The 13,126-nt window shown below is 39.9% G+C and overlaps 3 protein-coding genes across 3 annotated transcripts; 1 reads left to right on the top strand and 2 right to left on the bottom strand.

The window, feature by feature from the left end:
* Positions 1 to 1,945, bottom strand: LOC118740100. The gene is made up of 3 exons (XM_036471594.1): positions 1,924 to 1,945; positions 392 to 825; positions 1 to 225 (listed from the first exon to the last, which is right to left on the bottom strand). Exons 1-3 carry the CDS (start codon positions 1,943 to 1,945, stop codon positions 1 to 3), a joined length of 681 nt encoding a protein of 226 aa, XP_036327487.1.
* Positions 1,946 to 3,183: 1,238 nt separating this feature from the next.
* LOC118740099 (collagen alpha-1(IX) chain-like) lies at positions 3,184 to 9,505 on the bottom strand. The gene is made up of 7 exons (XM_036471593.1): positions 9,430 to 9,505; positions 5,060 to 5,502; positions 4,803 to 4,994; positions 4,430 to 4,729; positions 3,843 to 4,371; positions 3,683 to 3,784; positions 3,184 to 3,619 (listed from the first exon to the last, which is right to left on the bottom strand). Exons 1-7 carry the CDS (start codon positions 9,503 to 9,505, stop codon positions 3,210 to 3,212), a joined length of 2,052 nt encoding a protein of 683 aa, XP_036327486.1. The 3' UTR covers positions 3,184 to 3,209.
* Positions 9,506 to 11,041: 1,536 nt separating this feature from the next.
* On the top strand, positions 11,042 to 12,431 carry LOC118738934. The gene is made up of 2 exons (XM_036469987.1): positions 11,042 to 11,221; positions 11,312 to 12,431. The coding sequence occupies exons 1-2, from the start codon at positions 11,191 to 11,193 to the stop codon at positions 12,325 to 12,327; spliced, it is 1,047 nt and encodes a 348-aa protein (XP_036325880.1). The 5' UTR covers positions 11,042 to 11,190; the 3' UTR covers positions 12,328 to 12,431.
* The last annotated feature ends 695 nt before the right edge of the window (positions 12,432 to 13,126 follow it).

Genomic DNA, 13,126 nt, shown 5'->3' with positions numbered 1-13,126 from the left:
CTATAGCAACTTATTATATTGTGAAGTAGGTGAACCGTTGTTCTGAAACACACCCCTCCTACTTGCTGGCCTTTGACGATTATTCCCTTTGAGTGCGATCTCCTGACTACCTACTGAAAGTGTTAATGGCAACCCAGGCTCTGAATTCACATAAATCGGAATTGTAATATAAATGGGATTACCGCTATCAATGATTGCAGGACGCTTTGATTTGGGGGGTTTTATCTGAAAAATATGTTTTAAATATTACATACATAGATACATTTTAAGTTAGTATAAACTTAAAAAAAAATTATTAAAACTGATAAATATTAAAAAAAACTGCTTAACTAAAATACTTATCTACACTTATGGCCTAAGAGTTTCGAAAATGTGTACTATCTTCACTCACCACCGCTGTACCGATACTTTGGGGACTCTGCGCAACATCTTGCAAGCTTTTGGTGCTTTCGTCGATTTCATTCACTGCGGTTTTTACTGCCTCGCCCGCTGAATTCAAACTATCTTCATTTGACTTTTCTGTTTCTGTCTGCATTTTTACTTCTCCATTTACCATTTCTACATTTTCTTGTACTTTTTCGTTTACGCTTTCTTTTTCAACGACTTCTTCTTCCGCAGGCATCAAATCCATATTACGCGCACTTAAAATTACCGGCACTTCTTTGAATTCATAGTCGCGCGTGCCATCAGCTCTAGGCGACACCTGTAGTTGCGTGGCGACAACGGTTTCTTCTGGTACAAGGGTGACATCCGGATCAATGGTGACTAAATGCTGATAGGGTAGCGCAATCGTTCCAGTTATAAGCGAGTTGATAAGGAAAAAAACTAGATTTTTGTATTTTTTTTTTTAAGAAATTAAATTAATTAAATATTTTTTTTTTATTATTGTAATTTTTTTATTTCATTTACACAAACAAAACATAATCAGCCTTATCCTGAGTTTCGCCCGAAAAAAACTCACCCGAAAATTTTTCATCCGGCCATAGTAAATACACTGAAACAAAAATTGAAAAGTGAACCGGTTCGGGGAAAATGAAACTTCTGATAAGGCTGAATATTTTTTGCGGCATTGTGTATTTTAGCCACTTAAAACCGAACTACGCTAAGATAAATTTGATGCGCCACACACCTGATAAAATGTGCCACTTCTTCATCGTTGCGAACTTTCAATTCAACTAAAAATTTTCGCTGTTCCTATCACCTTTTTATAGTATAGCCAAAAACAAAATCGAAATTGTGTCAACGATCAGAATCTAATTTGTGATCTCCCACTGTTTTTAAAATTGGCGAAGAGTACAACGGCAAAAAAAAAAACGGAAAAGTGAAAGGAACGTAGGAAGTTAAAAACTAAAAGCTCCGTAGGTTGAGCGCTTGCAATTAAAAACTATTAATGCATTATTCATAGCGAATTTCTGTTATCTATGATTTCTGCAAAAAATCGACGGGTGTCGCTGTCTGGAACACTTGACTAAAATATTTATGTATGAATGCCCGATATGAACAATTATACCAATAAATATCCTTAAAATATCCTGATCTAATACAATAGAACGGTGGTTGGCACCGGCCTGGCCGCGAGCAAAGCTCTTTTAAGGCTTTGTACACATTTAATAAAGAAAGCTTGAAAGAGCTTGGCAAGGGGGCAAGCTTCTATCAGTAGACCTCGGCATCAGTGCATTTCAGTGATCTTGATGATGTAATAAAAATGAGGCCTTCAGTTTTAGGTTGAGTCCGAGTGCCAGATGATTTTTAAGAAGTTTGTTTCATATGTTGATATATGTCTTCTTCCTAAAAGCTACCAAAACAACTTGTTGGTTTTGGCTGAAGCTACAAAATGGCCAATTGCATCTCTTTCTGAAACTATTTCCCAACAACTTCTCCAAGCACTTTTATGTTGCTCTCAATCACTTAAGGGCTACCTACATATGTAGCCATCTGCTCTCATACTATGTCAGTAAAATACATGAGACTGCTGGCAAATTATAGGGTTTCCAAATGGTGACATCGGCTTTAGTAAACGCCTTTTAAAGAAAGTTTCAGTCGTCATCTGCGCTCAGTTCGTTCTAAGTAACGTTAAATGGCTTACGAACTTATTGGCATTTAACCTGAACGCTAACGAACTTAGCTTTGCTCTTTGAAGTCGGTTTGGTATTCGAACTGTATTCTGGATTTCTGAGCTGGCGGTTGAGATGTCCCACCAGCTGAGGTAATACTAAGCACAAGTGAATGGCGGGTTTATGCCATAGATGCCCCCATGTCAACCAAACAGCTATAGCTTATAAATTCGATAGATAACCGTGGGACCATATGAAGGCGACAATACTTTCGGGTTTATATATCGGATCTGGGTGGAGACCCAATCAAAATGAATAAACAAACCATAAAACTGTCTTCCATTGACATCAAAGTCGACTTCCAAAGCGGGCTCTTCCCTAGGGAAGTTCTAACCGGGAGGAGACGAAATCGTCTTTTACTACATCTCGAAAGTTGCGGTGCATTTCGAAAGCTACTTTTACGTTGAGTTAAAGCGGAAAGCCGAAATAGGTTTCCATGGACGCTACTTATCAAAGGGGAAGGCCACGAAAACCGTTGAAAGCGACGAAAGCGTAGTACCAGTGAAGGTCTTACGGCTTGCCCGATGGGGTTTCAGAGGCTCTTGGCTCAGGCGTTTCACGCTAGGGCTAGGTCTCCAGCATCGACTTCTTTACCGAAGTCATAAAATGTAAACTTTGCCATTTGTTACTACCGCTGCGAAATAGAGGAACTTAGAGCCTAAAGGCTCTGTTATGCATACTTGGCATTGCATGCACTGCTATACCATTTTTACGTAGAAATCAAAAACCAACAGACTTTTACGTATGTAATGCTGTGCGTTGGGTAACCGCTTACACGCGAAGCTCATTTAACAGATTCCTTATATGACAACTCTCAAGCAATGCCAAGTATGCATAACAGAGCCTTAAGATCTCTTTTCCTATGCCGCAGATCTGCTCATAAAATGGCTCTCGAGTGAACTTCCGCTGTAAAAAAATATAGTGTCAATATCTCACTACTTTAACAACCAAACGACTTTCTAGCTTCCCTCGAGATTTGTATTGGTCTTCAGAAAACTTAAATTTATATATGTAGTCGGATTTATTCTAAAACTCAAATCATACTGGCATTAGAAATTCAAAATTATAAAACAACATCAAACGAATTTGTGCATATTAACCCTTATTATAATAATTCACTGGTGGTCCTTTATTGTAGTAATTCGGTGGACCTTTATTATTCTGTTGTTGCTGCGCAAGCAACAGTGGGTAGGCATATGCTGCTTGATAAGCATTGCAGTCCGGGCACACGCCTGGCTGTCCAGGTGGTCCATGACCGCCTGGTTCGCCTGGTGCACCAGGCACGCCAGGTTCACCGGGTCTACCGGGCAAACCATCCACGCAACGGCCTTCAGGTCCTTGTGGGCCAGGTGGACCCATTTGGCCTGGATGACCTACGCCATCTTCGCCACGATCACCTCTTTGGCCCTCCAGCCCCCGAGGTCCCGTCTCACCTTGTGGTCCCTGCATGCCAGGAAGACCAGGATAGCCCCGGTCACCTTGCGGACCTTGAAGTCCAGGTTCGCCTAGAAAAAATTAAGTGATGTAAAAAAATTAAAGACGTATTTTTCAAAACAATTTTTACTAACCTTGTATGCCTGGACTACCTGGTGGTCCCGGACGTCCGTAACCACGTCGACCTGGCGGCCCAGGTGGACCCGTCAGTGTCGAAGAGATTTCGCTGATATAATCTAAAGCGCAAATACTACAAATCATAAGACTTCAAACAAAGTACTTTGAATCTCTTACCTCTTACAACAGCTAAGCAGATTTCTCGTATTTCACGCTCTTCTATATTTCTAATTTCATTTTGTACTGTGCCAGACTCACCGGGCGGACCAGGTGGTCCTTGTGGTCCAACTTGACCTGGATAGCCACGTTCGCCTTTCTCGCCTGGCAGTCCAATTTCACCGCGCTCACCCGTACTGCCGTCCAATCCTGGCAAGCCACGCTCTCCTTTTTGCCCCCTGACACCGGTTAGGCCAACATCACCTTTTGGTCCTGGTAATCTAGATGCACTACTTGAAGAATCACTATCTTCGCCTGATATAAGAACTCCTGGTGGTCCCGGAGGTCCAGGAGGTCCTATATCGCCATGTTCTCCTTTAATACCCGGTAATCCACTATAGCCTGGTTCTCCTGGCGAGCCACGCTCTCCTGCTAGACCTGTTACGCCAGGCAAGCCAACGGCACCTGGCTCCCCTTTCTCACCTTTAATCAAGCGGCCATCCAATTGATTGGCATACGGACTTAATTGGCCAGGCGCGCCTGGAGGTCCCTTTAACACAAAGTTAATTCTTACTTCAGCTGCCTCTGCCTCCTTTATATTCACTTACCTGTACACCATGTATACCAGGTGGTCCTGGCGGGCCTGGTGGTCCTCTTGGACATACTTCGGGACATGCATGCAGTTCCTGGCCCTGCAGTGCAGACGGTGTGGAACTCAAGAACGAGGGCCGATAAGTGCTGGTCGTGAGGAATGTTAGATCAGGACGACGAGGTGTCGGACGTGGTGTGGGAACAGGTTCTTTTTCCACCAATACTTTGGGAGCTTTCGCGTATTTAGGTATATCTTCACAGGTTGTGCGTTCAGGTTTATCAACATCGCAGCTAAAGATCATCCATTGCAAATCAATCTAAGCGGGGAAACGGTTTTCTTAATGTCATATTCATAAATAGTCCAGATTAGTCCAGATTGACTTAACTTACCGGCACAGTGCTTCTAGTCTTGCAGTCTCGTGCTACCGCGAAGACACCCTCCGTCGAATCGATGGGACTACGCACGTCAAGCGGTGTATGCAAGCTGCCATTTCGATCCGGTACAGGCTCACAATCGACCCAAAGACGCACAGCATCTTGAGTCACGCCCAGCATAACTTTGTGCCATGAATGATCGAAAATCTGATTTAAATAAAATAAGTATTATTCTCAAAGATATGAACATCTGGAATTATTATTGAAATTACTTCGAGTTCCTCAAATGTGACCGTCTGCAGCGAACCATCATATTTGGGTAACGAGAATTCCAGAGCATTATAAACAGGATTCATGATTACACTCATTTGTGACTCATATTTGTAATCTGAGAGCTCAAAGAGGTACCACTCATTTGGCGGATCATATTCGGGTACACGAAACGTGCATTCAAAAGAAAATGCATCGGGCACACCTTTCGGGAATGCTTGCCGAGACTCGATAGTCATATTGGAGTACTCCTCAAAATGGTAGGCTGTCTGATAGCCAGTCGAACCGACTATTTGCCGGACACCCTGATACTGATGATAGTAGTCATCGAAATGATATGAAGAGATGATGTCATAATTGGTAAGATCGGGATCGCCAGCACGTTGCACGCTACAAGGACTCACGGGCACAAAATCGTTGTCATCATAAGCCAAATCGAAGTCGTCTTTAGGATAAGGAAATTATGGAAATAGTTTTTTAGAAAACTCATGCACAACAAAACTTTAAATACGAGTATTGAATTAAAAACAGTTATCACGATTGGTAGATCGATCGAAAGCGTTGCGAAATCTAAGTTAAGATACAGGATATTTTTAGTAGAGAGTTGCCACCTTTTTCAAAAGTTAAGACAAATTTATAAAAAAGTTAAATAAAACATTACAACGATGTTGGTGGCAAAGAAAAGGTGTTCAAAAACAATTTATCCCGAAACAATTTTTTAAGAGAGCTGCCGCTTGTTTCGAAATTCTGAATCAAATTAAATTAAAATTCAAGTGAAGTATCAAATGGCAGAGGTTTAAGAAAGTTTTATTTTGAGATATATTTTAGAAGAAGGTTGCCACCTGTTTATAAATTAGGTATGAAATCAATTAATAAGTCATATGAAATATATTAATATGGGTGTCAAACGAAAAGTTTATTGATAAAATATGTTTGAAGACGGTTGCCACCTGTTTACATAGATGTTCTTAAGTGTAGTATTTTAATATAGTTATCAAGCAAGAGAAGTTTTAGAAAGCCTCATTTGAAAAATTTAAATATTTTAATTTAACAACGCAACTTTCAGTAAGCTTTATTTCTAAAATATTTTTGAACAGGGTTGATACCGGGTTAAAAAGTTAAAATTAATTTAGCTAATAAGTAAATTCAAACTTTTGTAGCATGCATATATATGTATGTAGGAGTCAATCGAAAAGGGTTTAAGAAATATTTATTTTTTTACTTATACTTTTGAACAGCTATCTAGAAATTCAAAATCAATTTGGCTAACAAGTTAATTAGATATAAATCTAGAGAAGCTTAAAACCATTATTTCGAAAGGATTTTTGAAGCGAGTTGCCACTTGTTTAAAAATACAAAAATAATTTAATTAATCACAACATGTGCTGAGATAGAATTTGTAAGACTTCTTAGAAAAGCGAAATATCTATACTGGCTCGATTAAAATAACCATCTGAGTAAGAGGGTTAAAATGATTAGCATAATTCTATAGCATTTCGTATACCAGATTGAGGTGCGCTGTAAAATTTGATAGCATAACGTTAAATCGTATAATATAAGACGCGGGCAGGGCCGCGGGTAAAAGCTAGTATGTATATACATACATATGTATGCATGTAGTATGTACATTTGTGTTAGCGCGCCATATGTGTCTTATGAAGCTCTTCGATGAATGAGGAAATAGTGTCAAATATTGAGGTTATCAACGCTTGTGTGTGCATATTTACTGTTCTTTATTCACTTCAACATAAACGAACACTAAGGACTAGTCTTTGTTTTTTGAGTCTGCCTTCTTTTTATGGTGAAATTCAACATTTTAAGAAAAATTTTCCAGCTAATTTAATTTAAAAATTTAATTAAAAATTTTTTTTAATTTTTTCCATTTTTTTGAGGAATGGGAAGTCAGAGTCAAATTATTCTCTATAGTAGGCGCATAGATTCAAAAATTGACAAAATTATGCCAGTCTCGCCTAAAATACGTTCGCCTGTATAAACCATTAGACGAGGTAGTATGCACGTTGAAGATGTAATCGATAAAAGGAAGATTTTTTATTTTATATTTCTCTATCGATGCAAAATTCTACCGCCGAATTTTGTACTTTGTTCAATTATTAAATTTTAAAAACACTTGTAACATCGTGCAACAGTAAATTTTATACAGAAAAAAAACATCAAATTAAAGAAAAAATTCTATAGAATTAAAGCTGATCAAATTTTTTGATGTATAAGCACGAGTAGGTATGGAAAATGTCCTTTTAAAATTGTATCCTTATATATCCTTAAAATTTTGCAATAATTGTTAAAAAAATATATATATATTAAGGACTACTATACAGTCGACCTCATCCTCGAATTTCGCCTTTCAAACTTTGTTAGCTTAAAAAAAATAAAATTAATTAAATTTTTAATAAAAAAATTTCAGTTGATACCGATATTGTTATTCTACATTGCATTGAATTTTTTTAAATAACTATTGGAATTAATCTGTATCTTTGAAATCACAAAGTCCTTTAGAAAATCCTGAATTCAGAGAGAAGAACTAAAAACGTAATTTTACGATATTTGGCCCACAGTTTCGTAAGTACATATATTGATTGCTTTGAGTGTTTGGAAGTTTTTTTGGTTTTCGCAAGGTGTAATTGAACAATATTTCACACAAGCACACACCACTTTGCCTCTTTGAAATCCTAGCAAAACTCGGTAGCGGCGCAAAAGCCAACGTTAACGCCAGTAGAACGAATGAAAGCGTCACTTTTTGGAAAGTCATTATTAGAAAATTTTTAATTAACATTTTCTGGTGAAGTTATTTCATTTCTAAATATTTTTTTTTTTTTTATTTTATTTTTTTTAATATTTTTAAAATGTAGTTCCTCGATCACCAAGTACCGCCACGCAACTGAGGAAATGATAATTCAAATCATCTCGGGCAGCCAATAGCCCCATCACCAGCCATAAAAATATGTATGTATGTATGTAGATATTAGTGTATGTTTGTGGACCTCTAATCTACGCAATTGTCACTTTACCGAGACCCATGAATGCTTTTTTTTTGTTCTAATCTTCTAATTCGGCTTGCATTCGCCAGCCATTTCTGAGCAGACGCCACACTTTATTACTCCCCACTTTATTTGCCGTAGCTATGGAAAAAGTATTTTAGTTTTGAATCGTTTTAACAGTTGCTCTATCAGTGTATATGTATGTATGTATGCATTCGTATTACATATGATGACCATTTCGCAATCCTAAAGATCTGTTTAGAAGGCGAAGCTTTGAATTGAAATAATGTTCTTTTATTCCAGGTCGCATATGTATGTATGTATGTATTTGCTTGACACAATTTTTAGAGATTTCACTACATATGTATTTTATATAAAAGTAATGTGATACATATTTACTTCCGATTATGTTATAGCAGCATATCAGCACAGCCTGCAAGTTGAATTTTTTGTATTTTTTAGCAATGACCTTGAGTAGGAAAAATTTAAAATTGTTCTACCAATCAGAACAATATTGTATTAAAAGCTATTTGCCTTTAGGAGACGCCGTTATAGGCCCATCCATTTGTGTGATAGAAGCGCTTCCAAGCACTTGCCAAGATTGTGTGCTCCAAATATTTATTTTTTAACCATTTTAAATCATTTTTCTTTTTTTAGTTGGAAGGGCATTTATCATCTTGGAGAGTACAATGTAGTATAGTGAGGCTACTGAATATGCGCTTATAGTTTGCTTGACTGTGCGGAAGTCTTATTTTTGCGACTGCCATCTTTTGACCACGTCGAATCTTTAAACTACTGTCCAGACACTTGTTAGAGAAGATGCCTCCGCTCGGATGGTTATCGTGCTCGGGAATTCTTAGGCGGACATGACCGCCTGCCAATAAATGCCATAGACGGACCAAGGAAAAAAATACGTCTAAATTTGTGGTGTCTATTATGTAGAGCTGCCATGTACAAGCGAGCAAACACGATGTCGGATTTATAGTAGAAGAGAGATTACGATGCCGAATTAACCCCAGTGGACGAGCATTTTCCCACCGGTAATGAATTCTGCTACGCCACTTTGGTCGCCGGAACAAGCTGGAAGCATTGGATGAAGCATGCCTTGCGACAGGATGCCTTCGAATATCGCCTGAACACCATCTGCATAGCGTGACCCAAATTTTCTCTGTTAGGGAGCGCAACAATACGCTCAGCAAGCAATTTCTGGTAGGCTGCTACAGATGCAAGCACCCGAACAGGCCCTTGGCGCAACCAGGCATGTCAGCAGGCATCTTTTCAAGCATAAGGACGCAGTCGAGACCTATATAGAACAACCAATGGACCCGATAAGCGAGCTATCAACAGCTATTGAATCAAACTCGACCCCGACGTACGCAATGAGTGTCCAGCATATGGAGATACCCCCACGACACCAACAACCTCTTTATATGCCCACTCGAGTCCACTCATTTAGTACCACTTTCCCTCTGGTCCAACCCCGTAGAAATGGCACTTTCCTGGATCTACCATTAGTTGAGCTTGTCGACAACAATTGATGGGTAAACCGATCTAGTCGAGGCTTATTAATGCCGCTACAACAAAAACAACAAGTTCTCCTCAATAGGCATCAAAGCGAGCTTTTTCATATCTCACTCATTTTCGCCTTCGCCTCATCGAAATGCCGTCTAGAAAGCCCACTGTCATAATTCGCAGCGCGAAAAGGGCTCGAGCACCCTTTCAAATTTTCCTTATATACATATAAAATAGTACCCTGAAATACCAGCTTAATAGGGTCGAGCTTCAAGTCCTCCACAGGCACTTCCAACCCGCAGGCATGGCCAGCACTAAACGCAGGCATCTTTAAAGGGACAAGCATTGTGATGTACGGCCGGGAGGATTTAAGGGTAAGAATTTCTGTAAGGACTCAACGAGACCATAGGGCTGCATGTAGAATGCTTAAGACGATCGAGAATAAACAAAAAGGAGCTTGGCCTGGCATCAGGCGAAAGACAACCCAAAACATTCACTACCGAAGCCAGCATCTCCACCTGCGTGAGATTCGGCCTCTAAAAGGTATCACAGACAACACCGCCAACGAACCCAGAGGATCCAGATCCTTCAAAGAAGTCTTCAACGAATTCGCTAGGCAACATTTAGACATGGCAATCGTAGAAGGAGGACAACCGGACGGAAATCTGATAGCGAACAATTAAGCGTGATCATGTGAAAAGTTTCGGTTAAATTTCTATTTATTTTTATTTTATAGTTCCATGGATTTGAAGCGTACTTTTTCGCAATACTCATAAAATGATGAAGTTAGCAATAACGTGACGAATTGGTGAAAGTAATGGACTTGAACTGATGCAAAGCACAAGTACCTGCGGACATGCATACATGCATACATGCATACATATGTCCATTCGTAGGTACTCTTTATACAATTTCTTTTTATCAATAACGAAAGCATTTCAATTTCCCTCAAAACTTCTTTTTGGGTTCTTCAATTTTTTTATTTTATTCAAGCAAAACAACGCCAAAAAGCAAAAAGGCGGCAAATCAAAACAAAAATCCACTGACCCAATTAACAAAAAACCGGCTGCCTTACTCATCTCAACTAAGCGCAGCTTTACAATCAACATTTGTTTGCCCAAAGTATTAAGAAGCTGAAACTTCTAGGAAGCTGGCAATCGACCGACTGACCGTACAGCAAAACATACATACATACATAAGCATCAACACCTGAGCGGAGCGGCAGCGCATTCAAATTTCACCCAAACACTCATCGGTGGCGGCGACGTCGTCGAGAGCTGAAAGCGAGAAAGTGGAGAAGCAAACAGAAGAAAAATCTCGCTCTAGCTAGCCAGCATAAGTGGTAAATAAACAGAGATTGAGTCGAACATAAAAAAAGCTGACCAAACCACAAAAGAAGGAGGCACTAAAAGAATTCCCAGTTTGAATTAAAACTCTTCTCTTATTTGTGTTTTGTATGTTTTTTTTCCTGCGTTACACGCTGAGTTTTTTTTAAGTTACTTAAGCAGCCCGCGGCGTGGCAATAGTCGCAGTTGTATTGCGCCTGCGCATCTATTCAGACAGTTACTAGAGATTAAAAAGCTACTAAAAATACGCGTTAATTGTAAGCATTCCACCAAGCAAATATGAAGTTTAACAAAATCAGTTTTATTTCCGGTAAGTTAAACGCAAATATGTACATGGAACCCTACAAAACCACTTCGATTAGATGCAGCAGCTAAACAATTTCTTTGATTTCTCTTCCAGTGCTCATTGTACTACTCGCCATTTCGGCTGCTAACGCGAAGAGGCATAAGAAACACAGATCATCCGCATCCTCCAATTCGCCATCAAGTAAAACTAAAACCAAAACTAAGTGGTCCTCTTCATCCGACCTGGGCCGCAGTGGTGGACAGCTCGCCACCGAGGAACACGGCTACTACGTCAAGCGCACCTTCTTGCCGCTCAACGACTCCGCCGCCAGTTATCCAATCTCAACGCTGCGCAGTCCACCCTACTTGGGCATACCCATTGCTTGGTATGCTTGCGAAGGTGAGGCCTGCACGAAGGCAAACACAGCCGCCATTAGTGGAAGCGCTATCGCATTACAGGATGGCTTTCTCTGCGATGACGATTGCGTAGAGCCATACGATCCAATCTGCGGTAAAACGCCTAGCGAGTTGGCAGTTTTCTATAACAAATGTAAATTGAATGTGGCTAAGTGTCGCACACATGGCCTTTGGTTGGATGTGCCATTCGAAGAATGCAAGCAAATGAACCCTAAGGAAGTGGCATATGCGGCGCGCAAATTCAAAAGATCACCATTCTTTAGGGAGACAAAGACGGTAAATGAAAAAGTTAAGAAGCCAGAAGATGGAAAAAGTAAGGAAGATGACTCTTCGGAGGAAGACGCAATGTTGGATGTTGCATTGCAGACATTAGACAAGATTGGCGATCAGATAGCGGAAGCTGAAGCTGAGGCGTTGGATGAGGCATCGACGGCTGCACCAGTTAAAAATGAAGTGAATGCTCCCTTTGCTACGAAACCAGTTCCGGCGGCGGAAGACGTGTACGTGGGCAAGCCTGAAGATGAGAGCAATCCAACTGCTACGCCAGCAAAGGAAATTAGCGCAGCTGACAAGCCTGTGAAGGCTGGCGAGGCTACAAATGCGGAGGAGAATAGTGTGCTCAAACCAGTTGAGAGTAATCAGTCGAAGCCAGCTGGTGGCTCTATTTTCCAGCAAGTTAGGAGTCACACGCACAGACTGGCTGTTAAGAAGTAATTGCACGAAGGCATAGTTAGGTGATACATACATATTTTTAAACAATACATATACTTCTTTTAACGGGCTGATATATTAGAAAATAAATATTTATTCTTTTAAAATGGTTGGTGTTTTAATAAATAAAACTTGTGTATTTTTAAGCATAGGAAAGGAGGAAGAGAGTATAGGTTTAACGAATCGTTAGGAAATAAAGGTAGGCGGTTGGAAACCCACTGCATGCTTACAAGAAATGTGTCAACGAAAATTTTCCAAAAACTCAGTTTCCAATCGAGATACCGATGTCGACAATTGCGTACTGAGTAGTTTAAGTCACTCCTTTGACTGTCTTTGGTTTAAGGACTTCCTTTGGCAGCTTCCGGTTCTCCCATGGTCAGAAGAGCCTTGCAACGTATTCAGAATTAGCCTAGCCTAAGCGAGTGGAAGGAATGAAAACACTTATCTACCAATTGCCAATGGACAATGAACAACTTTTATCTGTTCATGGCCGATATCCTTGCTCTCGGACCAACTATGCCTGCTAGTATACTTTCAGCTTACTGTATACCAGGTAAGGTACAAATCTGGAAATGCGTTTCCAAAATACATGTAGATTTCTTGCACAGTTCTATACTGAATATCTTCGAATACTATTGCTCCCAGTGTTCCATCTCTGGGACTAGGGTCTAGGCGAAGTTAAGTAGAGATCGTTTTGCCGCCTTCTCTATGGTTAAGTGTACAGGCTACATCTCTAAGACTACCTCTAGCGCTCCAGCCTTGACACATATGTTATCACAGTTTGCACTATCCTGATTTACAT

Source organism: Rhagoletis pomonella, unplaced genomic scaffold, assembly GCF_013731165.1.
Source record: "Rhagoletis pomonella isolate Grant_MI unplaced genomic scaffold, Rhpom_1.0 Rhpom_scaffold_00005, whole genome shotgun sequence".
Taxonomy (NCBI): Eukaryota; Metazoa; Arthropoda; class Insecta; order Diptera; family Tephritidae; genus Rhagoletis; species Rhagoletis pomonella.
This window is presented reverse-complemented; position numbering and strand designations above follow the sequence as displayed.